We start from the raw sequence: 21218 nt of genomic DNA on the forward strand, positions 1-21218 counted from the left end.
AACCCACGTGTGTCAACACTCAATAATGTGACAAATGCTTAATCTGATAAACTCTAAATGACATTCAGCAATCCTTCATAATCTGATAAAACATTCAAAAACATGTGTAAAAACACTCAATATTGTGAATAAACAGTGAAAATCATGTGAGCAAACTCAACGTAATGTGAATAAAAAGTCAATAATGTGATTGAACAATCAATAAATTGAGTGTGTGAACACTACGAACACACTAGTTTACTGACTGTAAATGTTATATATAGATAATATTTAGTTCCACATCAGAGTTTCCACTCAGAAGATATTGACATGAGCAGCTGAGAGCAGCAGCAGCAGCAGCAGCAGCAGCTTCTCTCTAACATGTATTTAAAAGATTCTCTTACATCCAAAAAACACACAGACTTCTACCTTATTCAGCATGAACTCATCACAAGGTAAAGAAAAGAAAAGACAGAGTGAGCGGAAAACACGTGGAGGAGAGGAGGACAAGGGGGCGGGGTTAGAGAGAGAGAGAGAGAGAGAGAGAGAGAGAGAGAGAGAGAGAGAGAAGGAGAGGTTTGGTTTTACGCACCACAGACGCATCAGTCAGTGCCGTCAGTCTGCAGCTCACGCAGGATTTAACCAGCTGTCACCGTGAAGAGCACGCCACAGATGAAGAAGAGGAGTTTACGCTGAGAGAGAGAGAGAGAAAGAGAAAGAGAGAGAGAGAGACTCTGACTGACTGACAGAGAGAGAGCATCTGCACGCGCTGCTGCTGCGCAAAGAGCGGTACGTTTCAAATTTACGCACAACTTGGACTCAGTAAACACGTAGACCAGCAGGTACGTGACGCGTAAACGTGAACGATGAACACATTATTTTCAGAGAGAAACCATGACGCTGCATGAGTGTAAATGACTGAGTCATGATATTCTATACATCCATACTATCAGTGTGCACCTGAGTTTGAATTTAGTTTGAATCAGTCCTTTCATTTAATTACAGTGAACTCTGCTTTTACTTTTACCTGCTGCAAAAAAAAGCACAATATTGGAGCATGTTTGAATATGTTTGTTTGAAAAACAAGGATGAATCAACCAGACATTGACTGGTTAATCGGTTAATCATATTTGATGACATCAATGCAAACTTACACACTTTTGTTCTCAGAATGTTCTGCTAAATCTTTTTTTTTTCACCCAAAAGTGCATTTGACAATGTTTTATTTAGAATCCTAATCTGCTGTGCAGATTAGACAGACAGACCACAAACATGTTTGTCTTGGATTAAGCCATTCTGCATGTCAGTTTTTGTTGTTTTCTATTCTCAGATAGAGGCACAAGAGAAAATCTGCCCAAAAAATTAAGAAAAAAAATTTATTTTGCCTGCCAGCTGCACTGATTTCTAAAAATAGGCCTCGGGGGTCACAGAAAAATCCATCAGTCGACCTTATGAAATCAACTGTCTCATGAAACATCTTTAATGATCAGGCTATATATGCATTCATTAATGGTTAAGTAATAATATAACACATTAAACTCATTCATAAGAAGGCTACATGTTTGGGTTGCCAGGTTGAGAAAAGACCTAGACTAAAATCTACTTGTTATACATTTGATTGCTTGTAAGAGAGTAAAAAACACTGCACACTTGTTAGATAGATAGATAGATAGATGAAATGACATAACATTTATAACTACATTATACCAAATAATCACCTGTCAGAGGTGTTTTGAATGAAATTTAGACAACTAATCTGTCCTGGAAGTGTGTGTGTATGTCAGACACACAAACACACATCCAGGATGCACCAGAGAGGATGTGCTTTATGTAGGACGAGGAAATGGTGGATGTTATTGGGGGTCGGGGGCCTGGGCAGAGTCCAGAGTGAGTAAATGATACTGTGGATAAATGCAGCAGCCCCCGTTCTTCAGGTCAGATTTATGAGAGCAAGAACAAGGAGACCTTTGAGGAAACAGTCACCCCCCCCACACACACACACACATGTTGATTTGGCTCAGATGCAGGAGACATGATGGCTTTTGGGCTGAAACATGAAATAAAAAGAATCACACACACACACACACACACACACACACACACACACACACACACACACACACACACACACACGTTTCTGTGTAACCATTCACTGCTGTAGGGTTTTTAGTGATGTCACGTCTGCAGATTACACATTTTGTCCCAGAGACTGAGCTTCTCCTCCCCGACCACTGCCTCCTCTCATAGTTTCCACCACCACACACCGTCCCCACACCACCGCAATGTTACAATCCATTTGGGTGAAATCAATGTGTTCATTGAAACAATTCAGCTCTGGTTGCTTTCTCTCGCTCAGAGGCAAAGTGAAAAAGTGTCTGTGCATTGTTGTCTTGGTTTCACCCAGAAAGAAATTCCTGACATTTGTCTTTTTTTAGAAAGCAGAGGGTGGAATTAAAATGCCATTTCTTTCCTTTTTCTTTTTCTTTTTGGCTTCTTCTTCTTGGGCCTGGAACCACATGGTTTTTGCCTCTTTTTGACCACAGTCACATTCCTGTGAAATTCTTGCATTGGGCGAAGGTTGGTGCTGTGCACTATACACTGGAGACGAGCCAGAGGCGAAGAATACAGATGAAAGGTGACGAGTTTGACAGTCATTAACTCAGACTGTCTCATGACTCACTCTCACATCACCGTCTTTTCCATTTCCTATTCAGTTGTCGCCTACAGCCTGAGAAAGAAGAGTTAAAGGAAGTGTTTTGCAAAGATATTGAATCATTTATTTGATAAGAGTTAAAGAATAAAGTTGGTAATGTTCCAAAATATGAATGTGAAGTTTGGCTCGAACAAAACCTGGCATTTTTCAATTTTTTTTATGTTGCAAAAGCTATATTTTGGCCACATGGGGGCAGCGGACTCAAGTTCATAGCCGTTACATCATTATCTTTTAATCCAATATTGCAAATAACATTGTTATATATATGAAGCATTAAGGTTTGGGTCTATCCATTTTTTTTTAAAAGCTGTTACAAATGTTTTTGCCCACGTGGGGGCAGCGGATAGCATTAGCATAGCATAGCATTAATCTTTTAGGTTAATATTGCAGATAACGTTGTTATAAATATGACATTAAAGTTTGGTTCTATCCAAACTTCACTTAACCTGACACTTTCCTTTTTTTAAAAAAAAAAAAAGAGGAAAAGAAAATGTGGCCACATGGGGGCAGCAGACTTAAGTTCATAACGTTAACATGGTCATCTTTTTACGTCGCTATTGCAAATTTGTTAGCAAACATTTATTTATCCAGCCGGTAAAAAAACACAACATAATTCAACTAATATTCACCCTCTGTTTTTGGGGAAAAAGTGAAAGGAAAGTTTACGCTGCTAAATGGGTTGAAAAGGTTAACGCTGTAACTGTCAGTAACCGTGACACCCCCACAGTTTCTGATAGACCTTGTAACTTGTTTCCTGACTGAAAATGTGTCTGTCAGTTGGGTGGACAGCAGCAGAGGGGAAGCTACAGCTGGAGACCTCATTGTTTCACAGAGTAAACAAACAGCCAGCTGTAGACTCGTAAAACAAAGCCAGACACTCAGTCTATGTTTAAAGCGTCTTTATTCCCTAATGTTATGAGCTTAGAGTCACAGGTTATGTGTCGTTATTATCCAAGGACACTAATGGGACTCTGATTCTAGTGGAGCTCAGTGTAGAAGACGTGGTTTTAGTAGAAAACTTTGTTTTTTCTCTTTTTTGGACAGAAAAATCACATTACAGCTCCTCCATCTTAAGAATAGCATCAGTATTTTAAACAAAGGAGCAACTTACCTTGATGAAAACTTTGAATACGGACACTGATATGGAGGTTGTCTGTTAAACCTTATGACCTGCTGGAAGTTTTATAAAACAAATCCACACATTGACTCTGAGTTTAAAATCATTTTTGGGTTAATAACAGGACATGTGTCAGTACTATCCAGCGACAGCAGTTATGATTCTGTTTAAGTGGAGTTATTAATAACACAAGCATATAATGTGAAGCCCAGCTGTTCAACAACACAACACAACAACCCTTGATATTTGTTTGACCTTTAAGGATTTCACTAAAGAAAGTGATTTTCACATTGAAATATCCAAAGTCAGGGTTGTAACTCTTGCCACTCCAGCATCTCGTGATCTCTAATTTAGAAACAACACAACGTACAATGTACAGAGAGTGTTTATTTTCATTTGTATACGCTCAGCTGAAAGTGGCCTTGTGATCTGCAGGAAGCCGCTCCACATTGAGTGTCTTTGTGCGGTGGATGAAAGAGAGCGCAGTCATCTGACAGCCATAAGAGACCAGACCTTTGTTTTTGTTTCTGGTACAGTTGCAACCAAGCGGGAGTCACGTCACTCCACCAAGTGCTGCAGGACATTTTCTATAGAGCATTGTGTCACCGTCAATATGCTCCTTTACCTCCTCAAATCCAGGTTGTGTTTTTCAGGAGTCACAGTCGATAATATGGGGACTGTTCTCGATGGGAGACGCCTTTAAAGCAGCTTAATCAATTTCAGGGAGAGTAATCAGTGAATTATGACTTTGTTGTTGTTTTCATGAATGCACTCATAGTGTTACAGTACAGAAAAAAACAGTTACTCTAAGTTCAAGCTGAAGAAAAACAAGGCAAAAAGCTAGATCTCCTTGTGCTGGGAGCTGAATTTGATTTGCAGGCCTCCCCCCTTCCACCACCTCGCATAAGTAGCCGGTGCTTGACTATTACTGATACAAATGTAAAACTATAAATTGCATTAATTATAGTTTTGTTATTTACACCAAATCAGTGTCACTGTAAAATCACAAGTGTCTATAAATCTGCACTTTCATATTCAAAGTGAAGCACAAAGTGTGGTGATATTGAACTTCAATTAAACAAGTAAACAAGTTTAATGACTTCGGTTTTTGAAACTTAGAACAGATGTACAAATGTGCACTAAATAACAATCCTTAACTCCAGTAGAATGATATATATCTAGGTTTCCACCGCTTAGTTTGCCGATGCCTTTGAGATCTCCTATACGACATACAGTGCTGCACTACTTTTACATTGTGCTGTTTCATTTGAGACATCGTCAAAGACACACTTGTAAACCTCTAAGTCTGAGGGTCACTGCAGACAGTGACGAACATCAGTATAAAATATGTTGCATAACTTCAGTCTGGACCAAAGCTGTGGCCCTTAAACCGACATATATGGTCTGTAATGTGTGATGTACACTCGGTCTTTTCTCTGCAATCCCAGATATTAACAGGCTTTAAAACTGTGACCAGTGTGATACTGATAATGAGCAGCCCCGTCACAATTTATCGCAGCACACTGGGCCTGACTGTGGGAAACTGTCTCTGCCTGGAGTTTACGAGATAAAGTGGGGGTTTCGAGGTTTATTCCTTTGGCTACTTCACCTTATCTTCAATTATGGGAACGTGTAAATTTAAAGTCTTGTGTGGTTAAAATCAAAGTGCAGTCCACTTTGGGCAATAGAAGACACTGAATGTGCTTTGAAAGTAATACTGGGGCTCCAATATTCCTTTCCCCCCTTTATTGTAGTTGAAATATGTTTTAAATTGTATCCATTCTGGTCTTAAAATGGTCTGTTTTCCTGTTGTTACTGCTCAATTATGCTTGCAGTTTAAGTGTGAAGGAGAACGTAGTGATTTTGAGTTATAGCAGTAAGGAAAAACTTGTTTGTGAAACAGATTTTGAGCCTCAGACTGGTTTTAATAACGTCAGGTCAAGTCGAGTCAACTTTATTTCTAGAGCACATTTAAAAACAACCAAGGTTGACCAAAGTGCTTTGCAGAGTTAAAGGTATAGATGTTTTCTGATACTGTGTTTACTTTATATAAATATATTTTTTTGTGATTAGGGGGACGTGCAAATTAAAAGAATTTGATTGTGCAATACATATGACAATAAATATCTTGAATCTTGAATCTAGAACATAAAATCAATAAAAGTAAAAACATTAAAATAGTAAACTCTAGATAGAAGTGTTCAGGTTTTTTTTTCCATTTTTCCATTTTTTCCAGAAGGGACAGTAGAATAGTGTGGTCAACAGTGTCAAATGCAGCAGTTAGGTCCAGTTAAAATCGAGTCATTAACATTTCTTAAAAGAGCAGTTTGGAAGTGTCAAGATTCCCGAGGCTGTTTTATAATGCATGAATTTAGCTCCTATGGCTGTGACAGACCTAACACTTACCTACATGTTTGTCCTGCAGGATTTTATTACATGCGACAGTGGTTTTAATCATGGCACAGTCTGGTTTGTAAACCTCACACATGAGTCTAAATTCCACTGAGGGGGAAAATAAACACTAACGCCCAGCAGAGCTCTCTGATGGTTCCCAGAGTTCTTGGCTCTCCTGGTCATAAGAAACGTGTCAGGTTGTTGAGGAGTGAAACAACAGCAGTGAGCCATGAAGGGACATGAGAGAGGAGGCACCATGGCTCATCCTGGGAGACAGTTGCCATTTGGCTACTACAAAGCTCTCATAGCAAAGTGGAGGCAGTAAATCCCTCACTTGGACAGACGGTGTATGTATCAGTAAAGAATTCAGCGTGGCAACTCAACAAGGTGAATTGTGGGCTTGAATCCTTTCAGCAGCTGTGCTACTAGAGAGAACAGGTACTTAGACAGGACGGATGAGTATTTATGTCTTGTGGTGGGGAGGAAGGACAGCAGGTATTTGTGGGTGTGGTCCAAGAGAACACCTGTAAAATGAAACCTCCAAAACCAGTGAGTGTTGTTTATGACGCAGTTTATACAGCAGACAGTCAATGGTTTCACACATTACTGAGAGTCAGCTCTTACCTAAAGCTGAGTACGGCCAGTGAAATGGACTGTGAGCATGTTAATGGGTTCTACGGTTTCCTCCCACAGTCCAAAAACATGCAATATGGGGATTAGATCAATTGGACACCAAATTGACGGTAGACGTGAGAGTAGCTGTACACTGTAGCTAGGCAGTGGCAGTGGCAGCTTGCTTGCAGATGACGTTTGTGTATTTCAAGTAAGAGGAATCTTAAACGACACAAACAGAGTGGAAAAAGGAGTTAGCTAACCAGAACTAGCCTCCAAACATAGTTAGTGGGCTTCTCCAAAGATTAATAATTAAAACATTTTATTTTATTTGTTTGAGTCAGTGTTTTCATTTCTATATTTCTTGGGGTGATTATACAGGAGATAGCTTTTTTTGGGTCTCCATAAGACTCATTAAGTCTTGGTGCTAAGCTAAGCTAATTCCCTCCAGATGCCAGCATTGTAACAACGTGCATTTAACAGCAGTTTTTACTGTTGGGAAGTGAACATGACGTACTTGGCATTCAGAGCTGTGAGAACAACATTGCTAGGCAACGGCAATACTGGCTAACATGAGGCTAAAAGCCATAAAATATTGGCTTTTAATTAGATGTTATGTCTGGAAGACTTCCCTATTGGTGGCCTTAAAGGAAGAACTGTATGAAAGACAACAGCTGGAGTCCACAAAATGTGTTTGCAGATGTTGGGGCTCAGGAAAAGAAACATAAAGCGCAAAAAAGAAAACTGTTTCCGGAAGGAAAAGCATTGTTCTGCCACTGCATTCATGGATGGATGAGAATAGAAACTTAACCTCTTTAGACATTTGAGGAGGAAGTTGGCCTGATTTCTACATTACAGCAATCTGACAGAACTCAGACATAGGATGTGAATTTTGTCTCACTGTGGTTTTTTTTCCATTTTCGTCAGTGTTTTGTTGACCTAGCTTGATTCCCTCTCAGAGGAAGCGTTGGTGTTATCTGCAGAGAGGGATGCTGTGTTGTTCCAACTTGGTCCTGGGAGGAAAAGTCCGACTAGTCATTGAGGAGAGGGAGTTTGTGCTTCTGGCATTGGCTTTGGGACATGACTGAGAGCAGACTGTGTTTATCTTTTATGTTTATCTGAAATTGCTGCAACACTGGTTATTAGAAACAAAATGTTTGATAGCAGTCAGACGTGAGGAATGTAAACTGCACTTTCAAGACGACTCCTTTGCAGGCCAGATGCAAATGTTTGCCGTTTGTGGAGCACAAAGCACGGTACCTGTAAAATACCAGCTTCTTGGAGCGGGAAACCTTCATCAGGAATGTTTATTAGCTCCATGGCTCACCATGGTTTTCTACTGAAACAATTGACCTTTTTACACAGTTAGGCTATACGTTACAAAATGAAGAATAAAACATACAAGAAAACATATAAACATCCACCCATTGTCTACCAATTTATCTTCCACATGAGAGTTGCTGGTGCCAATCCCACTCCGAAAGGCGGCGTACACCCAGGACAGGTCATGTAACATATAGAGACAAACAACCATCCACTCACCAACTCACACCTATGGACAATTTAGAGTGTCCAATGAACCTCACCATGTTTTTGGACATGTGGGAGGAAACCGGAGAACCCAGGGAGAAGAACCAGCAACCTTCTTACTGTGAGGCAACAGTGCTAGCCATGTGTGTGCCAACATAAAATGTTACATAAGAGATAAATAAAATTACATGATGTGTCTCAAGGGATTATCAATTCAATACATTTCTCAAGTTTTCTAAAATGACTAAAATTATGTTTGGTTTAGGGCTGTAAAGTCCCAGTCGACTGGTCGATTTATGAGTCACACTTATGACTAGCAGGGCCACACGGAGGTGTAGTGGTTAGTGCTGCCTGGCAGTGAGAAGAAGGGACCCGAGAAGACCTGGGTTTGAGCCCCGGTTGAACAAGGGCCTTTCAGCGTGGAGTTTGCATGTTCTCCCCAATTGTGCGTGGGTTCTCCGTCTTCCTCCCACAGTCCATTAGGGGATTAGGTAAATTGGACACCCTAAATTGACCATAGGTGTGAGTGAGTGTTTGTCCTGCAATGGACTAGCGAATGGACTATGATGATAATCTGACTGACTTAGTCTATCATCATCACTTTATAGTTTGGCTTACTTGAAGCACTTAATTACTTCTAGCTCTTGTTAGCGTTACATGTCATTTAGCGTCTGCTAAATGACATGTAATGTTATGTAATATAACACATTCTGGTTGCACTCAAATTCTGATAAATCGACTTTTTGCCGTGTTAATTTCACACAGTCTATGGTTAATTTGAATGTACCAAGTGCTAATGGGGGTGTTATCAGAGCACCCCTGTTCCACGGGCAACAGCGTGTTTTCAGAGAACACACCCCCCTTGTTTTCAGGGTTTTGGATTAGCCCAACCCACAGGAAACAGAAAGTTTAAAGAACGTCCGGTGGTTTCATTTAAATTTGTGCGTTTCGCTTTAGGCTACAGTCAGTCCTCCTCTAACATCTATGTCAAAGACAACGGCAGCGTGGCAGCATTTTACAAAAATAGATGGCGATAAAAATGTCAAATGCAAAGTTTGCCAGCAACAGTTTGCAAATCACAGCTCGACGACATGGCATATCGTATAAAAACGGTAAGCTAACTTGTCTTTGTTACGTTGCTCCGTCCGTTTTGAGTATATGAACATGTCAGAATTGGCATATTTCAATGTTTTAGTCTAATAATCATTGATTCGTTTTATAACTGCAACTGAGTCGAAATTTCAGGGCTTCAGTCGACCAAGAAATACTTTGGTTGATTACAGACTGCCGTGTTAGCCCACAGCTTCTGCCTGCGATAAGTCCATCCACCAGTCATTCACCATAATGTAGACACCACCTCCCTTCTTGGAGGAAAATAGTAGTAGACTGCTCCTGTGTAATGGCCAGTAGGTGAGTCCAGGTCCAGGACCATGGGGTCAAGCCAAGTTTCTGTGAAAACAAAGGCATTGCAGTTCTTAATGTCCTGGTGGAAGGCCAGTTCACCTCATAGTTCATGCAGTTTGTTTTTGATGGATTAAACATTTGCTGAGGACACTATGAAGTAGAGGATACTGTTGTGTGCTCCTGCTCCTCTGCCAGCTTCTTCTCCTCTTCTCCTCTTTGTGACATTTCATTATTGATAGTGCAGATACATTAAACGCAGTCCAACCAAGTTTTAGTGTCAGAATGTGTCCGTCATAAATGACCAAAGCTTCACATGTCACAAGTAAAGAGGAAAACGACATGAAAAATGCAAAGACATGCTTGTAAAATGATGAATCTGATGGATTATGACGACGTCTTCCAGGGCAGCACATTCTCTGATCCCTTTGGGACATTTCAAAGCTGCTCTTTGTTGAACTGCTTGGAGCCCAAAATAAGAGGGACACTTATAAACATGATGTTTTTAAGTTCCTGCGTTTTCAAATGCAATGGCACAGAATTTGTAGCCCTGACCATGAACATGTTGAACACTCACATTTAATATACAGTGTCTAACTCAACCCTGTGACGTGTTAACTATCATACAGGAGGGTATCTTAACTACCCACACATCATTTCCTTTTGCTGTTGTACAACATGGGGTCGGCTATTCTTTTAATGCCTCGCTGTGCTCAGTATTAACACTGGGATGATATTATTATTATTATTATTATTATCATTATTGTTGTTATTATCATCATAGTGTCCAGGCTTATTTCCACCTGTGCTTCCTCTGCTCCACAAACTGATTCGTGGTTGTGTTTTGTCTCTCTTTTTTCATTTTACTTTTCTTACGCCTTGTGGTTGTTTTGAATTCCTTGTAGTTATTTTGCACGTCTTTGTGGTTGTGTTTTATTTGTAGGTGGTCATTTAACATCTGTCAAGGTCATTATGTGCTTTTTTGGTCTTTTCCCTCTGCGTTCTCTTGGTTGTTTTGTATGTTTCTTCATCTACTTTTGGTTTGTTCCATGGCATAGCACTAGCAGTGTCCTCTACCACTTTTGAAGAAGAAGTCTTGTTTCTCAGTCTTGGCACATTATTATCTTGAGTCATGATTTGTTGTGATCTGTTAAGTTTTGTTATCATCTGTGTTGCTTGAATGTTCCTCTCACCTGCATTTCAGTGACTATTTTCACATAATGCAAGCTGAAATATAGTCTTTTTTTTAACAAATGTCACTGGGGTTAAAATCCAACTATAACTCATGATAAAAGCATGTTTTCACATGTCGTCATTCTACTCCAGACCTCAGATCTCACTCGTCTGCTGCTTTATCCTCCACATGGGGGAAGGTGGGCTACACCCTGGACACATCATCAGTCCATCGCAGGCGAAATATACAGAGACAAAACAACCATTCACTCTCAAATTCAATTTAGAGTGTCCAATTAACCTAATCTCTCACCTACCTCAGATCTCACTTGTGTGCCTGGTGAATGTTGATTATTTAAAGCTATGCGCTTCCTCATGCTTTTTTTGGCCATTGAGCAGAAAATGATCAAGTTTCATTGTCGGTATATGACGAGAAAGATAATGTTTGCATTTGACTTTTGGAAATTGTTCCAATTTCCTGATGAAATGATTGAGATATAAAAGATTATAATGTGAATAAAAAAAAGGACAATATTGTACAGCTGAAGTCAGGAAGTGTGTGTCCTGGGATTATTTGTTCAGAGTCTTGAGAAGATGGCACTGAGAAGCAAATTCTGGGATAAATTAGAAGGCTGAATACATTTCAGCTGCTGATGCTGTTTTAATAGAATATATAACAGTCATTTTCTTTGTGTAACTTACAGCAAACACAATCCAAAAAAAAAAAAACAAAGTTATGAAAGGTGCGGACAAAAGAAGTAAACAAGATAAAGGTGTGGTATAGCCCTTTAAACATAAGCCAAACACAGATGAAAAAGCCCTCGAGAGAGTCTTTGAAACTGAGAACACTGTTTCCCTTCAGCTCCCAACAGTTAATATTGTTTAGTTGTTCTTTCTCAATGCCAAAGTGCCGCGGGGGGTTTCATACAAGAATGAGTGGGAGGGAGAGGCCGGGCTTTCACTTGTTAGTGAGTAATGATGAAATAAGAGAAGAGGCGATAGCATTAGAGCAGTGATTTACAGGCAATCGAACAGAACTCTTTGACTTTTTGCCTTTATTCAGCCACATCTGTACTTCCAGGTGTGAGGTTTAAAACGGATGACGCTGCATAATGACTCAAATAAGGAGGATCGTCACAGCTGTTCCTACAGCGATAAACACACTGTTAATGCTGGGATTAATCACAGGAGTTCTACTTCTCATGTCTCTTACTGCCGTGCAAACAGTTAAGTGGTATGATGGGATGCATTAGATGCAAAGATTTCCAGATGAAGTAATAAAACTCAAGAGCAAAACATATATTAAAAAACTGCTTCTTTTACTGTTCATAATACATCTCGTGCAGATTAAGGATCTTTGTTAAATGTCTTTAGTGCTCTACAAATGTCCCTCCTGTTCCAAAAGTTGTCTCCCTCCTTTCCTCCCACCTTCTCTCCCTCTCTCTTCCCTATCTCACTTCTTCTTCTTCTCCTCCTCATACCAGGAAGAACAACATCATGAGTGACCGATTTGACTGCAAGAACTGTAACGAGTCCCTGTACGGACGCAAATACATCCAGGTGGAGGACAACCCTCACTGCATCCCCTGCTACGACCGCCTGCACGCCAACACCTGCCAGCAATGTAAAGAGATCATCGGTCACAATGCCAAGGTATAACTTAATACTGAAGTACATTTACTCTAAGCTGCTGTACATACATTAAAGGTATTTGTACTTGTTTTATGCTACTTTGCAATACTTTTACTCCACAAAGCTTGTATGAAAACATGGTTACAATCGATGATTCATCTGAAAATCAATCTCTTAATTAGCAGATTAGTCACGTGAAAACACACGTTTTGTTCAATTAACAGTAAAAGATAAGAGTACAGTATATTCAGCTTATGGTACAAACATCTGAAATCAGAACAGTTGTCATGCGACCGAAAATGATAAATTAAGACATTCGCAATCTTTAATTATATTTGCATGATTTAAAAAATATGAACATATGGCAATTTTATCGCTGTAATATGCACTATTTGAGTACTTGCATAATATAATTAATGCTTGTACTGCAGGACTCATAGAAAGTACTTTTACACCATTGCAATATTGCTGCCTATACAAAAGAGCAGTGGGTCCAAAACGGGGTGCATAGACCAAGGGCAGTCCGTGTAATACTGTCCAGGGGTCCTAAAAAGTTACTATATTTCATAGACTATAGACCTTTTTTGGTCTATAGTCTATGGAATAATTCATGAATGTTCATTTATAGATTACTCTCTCATCAAACACATTATTTTAAGGGAAGTACATGAGGGTGTTCCTCAGAATATGTGGAGTCCTCTATAAATCAAGGCCTGAAGTACATATAAAAGTGATTATACACTATGCAAACATACTTATGGGTAGTTTATTTAATTTCTGTCTAATGTTACACACTGGACCTTTAATAGTACTTCTTCCAGAGTCAGAGACCGGCTCGTATTCCTGGAAAACATCAGATCATCATTACTTGTGTGTAATTGCCTTTATCTTCCCAAATGCCTCAGTGAGTGAAAAAAACAAAACACTGATGGAAACACTCATAGACACCATGTGGCCTTCAGGGTCCTGTGAAATATGGACTCCCTGTGAGGGACTGGCAGTAAATTACGCCACTGCTTGCTTTGGCCGTTGCCTCCTCCGCACAAGACGTAACAACACTCGTCCTTCATTCTTCCCCAGCACGCTCGCTTGGCTGCTTCTTTTACTGTGAAACCCCATTCCTCAAACACCAGGTTTTTTTACCCGCCGTTCAACGAGGCCATTAGTCACAGAGCTGCACATAAACGGGAACGCAGGCAGCTGTTAGAGAGAGAAGCAATCACAACAGAGGGTTATTCTCATTTTTAACAAAATACTGGAGGGAGTATTTTTTGTTTGGCGGGCGGCGGCAGCAGCAGCGGCAGCAGCAGCAGCAGCGTGTCCCAGAAAATTAAAAAAAAGGGAAAACATTGGGTTTAGCCTTCTGTGTCATAAAAACATCCAAAGCACTGTAGTGCTCTTGTGTGGGAAACTGAATCCTCCAGCTGACCGTGACCTCTGACCCCCCCAAGCGGATGGGGAGCAGCAGATAGAGGAGATGTGGAGTAACAGGATAGCCCCAGTAGATAAGGATCTCAACTGAGGGATGGGGGCTATAAAATCATATCTATCTTGATTTTTACAACATCATAGATCATATTTATACATGCAACTTATTATTTTTGATGATTAAATAGAATAATAATTTTTTCTAAGGAGTAAAAACCTTTAAATCTCCCACACTGTGCTTGGAGCAGCTTTAAAACACTACTGTCATCACTTTCACATACAAACAAATGTACGTGTTTCTCGCAACATTTTGTGTTTGTGTTACTGTATACATTGTTTATATATTAGGTTTTTAGGTTTACAGATTCTGACGTAAAGCAAAACAGCTGCAAACAGGTTGGAGTTTGTCCCTAAGCACATGGACAGGCAGTTTTGATGGGATACATGCTTCTTGTCCCCGGCCGTCCCTGCACTGCTGCTGTATACACACAAACGCTCCCTCGCTCAGGTCCGATAGGTTGTAGCAAACATGCTTGCATGAAAGCAGATGTTTGTGTGATCTGTAACACCTGGACCTTACTGCTGCGATGTGTGTGCAGCGAGGACTGTCAATGATCTGTTTGTGTTGTTCTTACGTCTTTGCCTTTGACTTATTATATAAATAATAGTATATCATTAAATATGACTCATACTTAACTAACTGGCAGGATTCTTCAGCATGAAGATGTGCAACAAATATTGTTGCTGAAACAAAAATGATGCATTCAGGGAATTGAAACACTGGATTTCTTTCACTTTGACACTGGCACAGAAAGTGTAGTGTTTGTGACATATAGGACAAATACATACATTGAAACTGTGGTCAGAGATCTTTTCTTTCTGCCTATTTTGCTGCGTGGCTTGTGAAACATAATGCTGAAAGTTCCATTATGAAGAAGAGCAGTGTGCAAGACACATGTTTGAGACAGTGTGGCTGCTCTAATGTGTTAACATAAATAAAATGAAACTGTCCCCAGTTCAGCATTAGTCTTGGTGTTGCTGGGTCTAATTCTCGCCGTTTAAATCTCTGACTATCCTTAAGTTACACCCTTTTTAAAGAGGTGCAGCCTCTGCAGAATGAAAGACCTTCCTGTTAGAAGTCAGTGGTCCATCAAAAATGACACAAAACTTTTGTTGTTGTTTTGTTTTCATATAATAATCCTCTTCGACATCATTCCTTTCATATTTACATTTACTATAGCATATCCCATCCTAATCTTAATTGAGGAAACACAGTATTATATAGAGTTTGGCCTTTCTGTGTAGAGTTTGCATGTTCTCTACATGTGCATGTGGGTTCTCACTGGGTACTCTGGTTTGCAGACTGGGAATTAGGCTAACTGGACACTCTAAATTGACATAGGTGTGAGAGTGAATGGTTGTTTGTCTCTGTATGTTGGCCTTTCGCCCTCATCTCAGCAGGGATTGGCTCCAGGTTTCCCCCTGCGACCCTCAAGTAGAGGATAAAGCAAAACGAATAGATGTTCATGTTCTTTCTATCATGGATCCATTTATATCTCTATAGTTGCTCGATGTGACCCTTTTTGTCTTTCCCCTCCAGGAGCTGTTCTATGAGAACAGACATTACCACGAACACTGCTTTCGCTGTTTCCGCTGCGACCGCTCTCTGGCAGACGAGCCCTTCACCATCCAGGGCGACGCGCTCGTGTGCAGCGACTGCTTCTGCAACGAGTTTTCCTCCAAGTGTGTGGCCTGCGACAAGACCGTCATGCCAGGTTAGGGACAGGGAAGACGGTTCACCTTTGAATACTCACACACACACAGAGCAGTCAGAGAGTTCATGCCCTGTCATTGCAGGGGTTAAGGAGTTTTGGTGAAGTGGGGTGTGACAGCTCAGCTGTGACAGAATGATTGTTTCCTCGCTCTGGTGAAAATCTCTCCCAGCAGAGTTTTTTAGTTGCAGTGACGACACGAGTGCAGTACGGCGGTGTCGGATGACTGAAAATTACCCCACGCCTGTGGGTGCTGTGGGATTATTATAACCCACTGCTCTGAACTGAGGAGTCACTTTTCTCCAGTTTCTGCTCAGCCTGGAATGCCTTTAAAAACTGCTCCCTCCTCTTCATCCTCCACCACTATCACCACCATCACCCCCTTTTCTTAAGAGTGCAGCCAAGTTCAAGTTCAAAACACCGTCATGCCTTTGCTCTTCATGTCGGGTCCCAGAAGTTGTAAAACAAGGCCAGTGATTAAAGGAACTGAACATCCAATTTCATAAGCATGACTGGTTCCCAGCTTCTATAAACCTCTGCAGTGAAGCATGTGTATGTACAGTATGTGGGAGTGGACCATCTCAAGTTAAAACAGATTTATTTGATGTGAGATAAGCTAAAGTAACTGTATGGTGCAGTAAGGGCAGGTTTCGCTGTTGTGAGCAGCAGGAAAACAAACAAAACAAAAACACAGAGCCTTAAAAGTGAAAGTATTTCAACAAACAACAAAAACCTATTCCCCGTCTGTATCTTTTGTTGTATTTCTTTCCTCCTACAGGTTCCAAGATGTTGGAGTACGGCGACGCCACGTGGCACGAGGACTGTTTTGTGTGCCACGGCTGCGAGAAGCCGATCGGTGCCGAAGCTTTCATCCCGGACAAGAGCAACTACTACTGTGTGCCGTGCTACGAGGGCAGGGTTGCTCCTCAGTGCAGCCTCTGCAAAAAGGTGAGCCAGGCGTCATCTGTAATTACACAACACTTTTGTGTTCTGACGTTAATAAAGTGTCACTTTCAACTCTGAAGGCTATGATTTGTCCAGAAACAGTTGAAAAGTTCAAATTACAATCACATTTAACGGGGAAACTTTTTTGTATTGATATTAAAATGGCTGTCTGTTCATTTACTAACTCATGCATCAACCATCTATGTCTTACTTAGTCATTAAAGGTGACTATTCACATTTTAATGTCATCCTTCCATTCTTCTGTGTTTTGTTTGTGCTTGTACAGACGGAGGACGAGTTAAGAAAACACTGACCCTATATTAGTAGATGTTGACTCCCAAATATACACATAATATATGATGTTAATGAGTGAAAGGTACAAAGCAATGAATAAATAACAAGTCAAACACCAGATAACAACATACACATGTGCATGGCTGTTGGTTCCACTGATCCACAACTAAGCAAAAAACGGCAAAAAGACACTACAGCTGCCAAATAGAAGTGGAAATTAGGTTTTGAACTCTTTTCACTCATGTGGACAGTTTGTGTCTGTGTGTCCTCCAGGCTCTCACTAAAGGAGGAGTGACCTACAAGGACAAAGTGTGGCACAAAGAGTGTTTCTGCTGCTCGGGCTGCAAAGCGTCGCTGGCCGGTCAGTCGTTCACTTCGCAGGGAGAGAGTCCGTACTGCGTCAAGTGCTTCAGCAGCCTCTATGCCAAAAAGTGTGCCGGCTGCAACACGGCCATCACAGGTGAGTTATCACAAAGCGCCTAACAGTAGACAAACAGAATAATTGTGTGGTAATATTGTTAATATTCATTTCGGTCGTCTTTTAACTTAAAGGTAGTGGGTTCGATTGCCAGCAGTGTGTGAAAGATGAGTGATAGAAACAGGCACTGCACATAGATTGTGATTGATATTTAATAAGGATAACAATAATAACTTAGACTAGAAGCAGAAATGGTGACGAGAAGGTACAAAAAGTAATTGGATTAGTGGTTTACATTCAGGGTGGGGATGAAAATGAGGCTTAATATGAAGAAAGTAACTAGCATTTTGAACTTGTAACTTGTTTGCCCCCCCCCCTCGGCCACACCCACATATTTTTGGAGCTATGTATGTCCTTTCATTTTTGTCCGTTTGTTGTCTGCTCTCTGTTATTCTGTTCTTTTTTTTAATGTAAATAAAGGAAATAAAATAAAATAAAGTGTGAGTGAATGGTTGAATGGCAAAAACTGTAGTTTAAAGCAGCTTTGAGTGGTTGTCAAGACTAGAAAAGTGCTAAAAAAATACAGACCAATATTGGTGTAGTAGTAGCTACATGACATTAACACCATGTTATTTCCATAGTATTATCGATGTGATATCTTCATATGAAAATGTTGAATTTGAATTTAAATGAAGTCTCCCTAATGTCCCACACACATTTTTTATTGTTATACTAAACTATTATGTATAGAAATAGTTATGGTATTACCATAATATTACTCCCATATTGCAAAATGATCATATTGTCAGCACACTGTAAAGTGTTGTGTTATCATGTTAAACTGTAAATTGAATCACATGTAATTGATCTCCAAACTCTGCTGTTTCTGTCTTTTTAAATTGTTTGTATGACTGTCTTGACTTTTTTTATGTAGAGAAAAGAGAGTTTTCCCACATTATGGACAATGAAGTTTGACCTAAACTGACCTCAGTGCAGTACTGCGGATTCATTTCCTGCTGAGGAGTTTTTCTTACTTATCCTCTCCCATTTTCTCCTTATGATTCCCGTCATGGTTAAGGTAAAAATGCCAAAACAATAAACGGTAAGAAACAGGTTTAAGCAGAGCTCTCACTCCCAGGTAAAGTGACTGCCAAACTGCTGATGCTATCTGGAATTCATTTAGTATTTCCTGAACGTTTCATGGCTGTTATTAAACTCTCTGTGGAGACATTCTTTCACTTGTTGCTCATGTGTTTCTCTCGCAGGCTTCGGCGACGGAAAGTACGTCTCGTTCGAGGAGCGACAGTGGCACCAGCCGTGCTTCAAGTGCTCGCGCTGCTCCGTGTCGCTGGTGGGCTCCGGCTTCTTCCCCGACCGCGACCAGATTCTGTGTTCGGACTGCAACAGCGAAGACTGACCACCTGCAACAGCGGAAAAACTCCTGAACCTCAGTTTTGCACTTGAACACTGCAATTCACCCAAAGCTCAGTATTTACAACTCTCATCAGACTTCTGCACGTTGAAATGTTTGTATAAATTCTGCATTAATTGTTCTATGTACACAGAGAGTGTATGACTCCCCCCCAACCCCAATTTACACACACTAAACAGTGAATAAAATATTAAAATGTAACTTTAAGCAGTTATATTTTTCATAAAGGTGATAACGACCTGTATTTAACAGTTAGACAAAACCAAAGAATAAATATACTCTTATCAAAATACCTTTTTTTTTCTTTTGCTACTTGCTTATTGTTTGTAAATGTGTGTTTGAATCAAGTGTTTTCTTTGCAGCTTTAATTCACTGTCACTGGTGTACATGCAATAAAATGATCAAAATCCAAATCATGGTGTTCCGAGCCATCGTTCTCTCCACCCTCCTTTACGGCTCTGCGGTGTGGGTGCTGTATAGGCGTGACTACAGGGACAAGTGTGTAAAATTTGGGTGAAACTGTTTCCGTGAAGATAAAATAATTATACTTTATTTAGTATAAAATCACCTTGTTGTATATTGATGTTACCCTACAATAAGCCTTTTTATATTTCTGTCAGGAGCCGGGACAGCTCTATGGAAGCACCACTTTGGACCACCATGTTTCTACAATAGCCCACAATGGACAAACTTAACATGTTTTGAGTTTTAATGCGAACAGAAGGGTGCAAAGTTCCTCAAACACACTCGGAAGTGAGGGATATTCATCGCCATGTTCCCAAAGGTTTTGTGTGTGTGTGTGTGTGTGTGTGTGTGTGCAGACTGGACCCTTGAAGACTTTCCCTTATTATGAACTTACATAGTCTGTGTAAATATTTACAGTTCAGAACCTCTGCACTGATCTGCTCTGATTGTGTTTATATGGAGGCTGTGCCAGGCTAATGTCCACGTCAGGCGGAGGGAACAGAGGACCAGCTGACAGGGACGCGTTGATCCTAAAGGACAGACGTTAAAAGTTACAGTAGTACTGAAAATATTAGTATTTAGTCTAAAATAATAAATGAAATTTTAGTATTTGAAAATAATCATGATGAAAATCCACTTTAATCCACTTCCACAACCTTGTAAATCCATTTGGGGTTAAGATTATTCATTTAACTGGACTAATATTATTTGATGAAAGAGGAAAAAAGGCAGATTAGGTAGATTTAAAGGTGCAGATAGTCTTGACAGGTGCTAATGTAAAATAATTACGAGCCCTCTTCTCACTCCAGGCCTGTGGTACTCCCTCGTAAAGTGAGAAATGTAACTGTCGAGCAGTGATGCACAGTCGCTGCAACTTCCTGCTTTTGATCATCATCATTTATGAGCCGGCGTGCGCGTTGACTCACTGCTGCAAGTCCCGTTAAACATCTTATCACGAGATCAACTCCAGATGAAAAATAAAAGGCCCATGTGGTCCTGTTATTTGTTTGAGCCGTTCCCATGACTCTTCCTGAAATATGCTTGACCTTGTTTGTGGGGATGTAAGAGAGCCGTGTTGTTTGGTCCCAGGAGGAAGTAGAAGAAGAAGAAGAGGAGGAGATAGGATGAGGTTGAAGATCCTCATGTAGTATAGTATAGTATATAGTCATCCTGTACGACCTCGGTAGAGACTCTGCTGGTGAAATAATCAGACGACCACAGAGGAGAAAAAAACACTACACCTCACACACAAGCCTGGAGCTTCATATTTCCTCGTGTCTACAATCCTTAGGCAACTATGTGCAGTTGGGGATTCACGTTTGAGCTTTGACCAGCTGGACTCAGTCTGCGCTTCCTCGGGATTTTGTCCTGTTGTAACTTTTGAATGATGAGGACAATTTTAAGAGGGTCAGTTCACTCAAATTACCAAAACACACTTGTGCCTTAGCCTGCCTGAGTAACTGCCAATAATTCTCTTTTATTAAAACCATCTGTTTCTCTGAAATAGAACTTCATTTGTGATTCTCACAGCATCAAAGCCACTTGGATTGAAGAACTAGGGTCACAATGTAGTTTATTTACATAAAAACACTGATGTAAATCCTCAATAGACATGTCTGGAAAAATAAATTTGTGTCACATGATGAGTTTGAGTTCTTACATTGAGAGGCCTTACAAAAGAGTAGACAAAGCAGGTAACAGCTTAACTTCTTCTTGTTCTTTCTGATTAACTAGTGTATTCCTGTCCTGGTCTCTGATTGGTTGGGTTGGATTTTCAGCATGCAGGAAACGAGATTATGGTCCAGCGGTGTATCGTGAAGGTGCCAGTAGGTCTCTCTGGTTAGTGTCTCTGAATATCGTACATTTAGTGATACCAGCTGCTGATAACGTGCTGGTAATGTACTGGGGTGCAA

The 21218-nt window shown here is 40.4% G+C and overlaps 1 protein-coding gene across 3 annotated transcripts; it reads left to right on the plus strand.

Annotated features, from left to right (window-relative positions):
* The first annotated feature begins 577 nt into the window (after nucleotides 1–577).
* Nucleotides 578–19253, plus strand: LOC122785982 (four and a half LIM domains protein 3-like). Of its 3 annotated transcripts, none has more exons than XM_044051952.1 (6): nucleotides 578–768; nucleotides 12404–12572; nucleotides 15580–15754; nucleotides 16530–16699; nucleotides 17264–17450; nucleotides 18674–19253. In XM_044051952.1, the coding sequence occupies exons 2-6, from the start codon at nucleotides 12417–12419 to the stop codon at nucleotides 18823–18825; spliced, it is 840 nt and encodes a 279-aa protein (XP_043907887.1). In that variant the 5' UTR covers nucleotides 578–768; nucleotides 12404–12416; the 3' UTR covers nucleotides 18826–19253. The 3 variants fall into 3 exon arrangements, with proteins under 3 accessions (XP_043907887.1, XP_043907888.1, XP_043907890.1); XM_044051953.1 differs by having other exon boundaries at nucleotides 761–821; XM_044051955.1 differs by lacking the exon at nucleotides 578–768 and adding an exon at nucleotides 9289–9457.
* The last annotated feature ends 1965 nt before the right edge of the window (nucleotides 19254–21218 follow it).

This window comes from Solea senegalensis, linkage group LG20 (assembly GCF_019176455.1).
Source record: "Solea senegalensis isolate Sse05_10M linkage group LG20, IFAPA_SoseM_1, whole genome shotgun sequence".
NCBI lineage: Eukaryota > Metazoa > Chordata > Actinopteri > Pleuronectiformes > Soleidae > Solea > Solea senegalensis.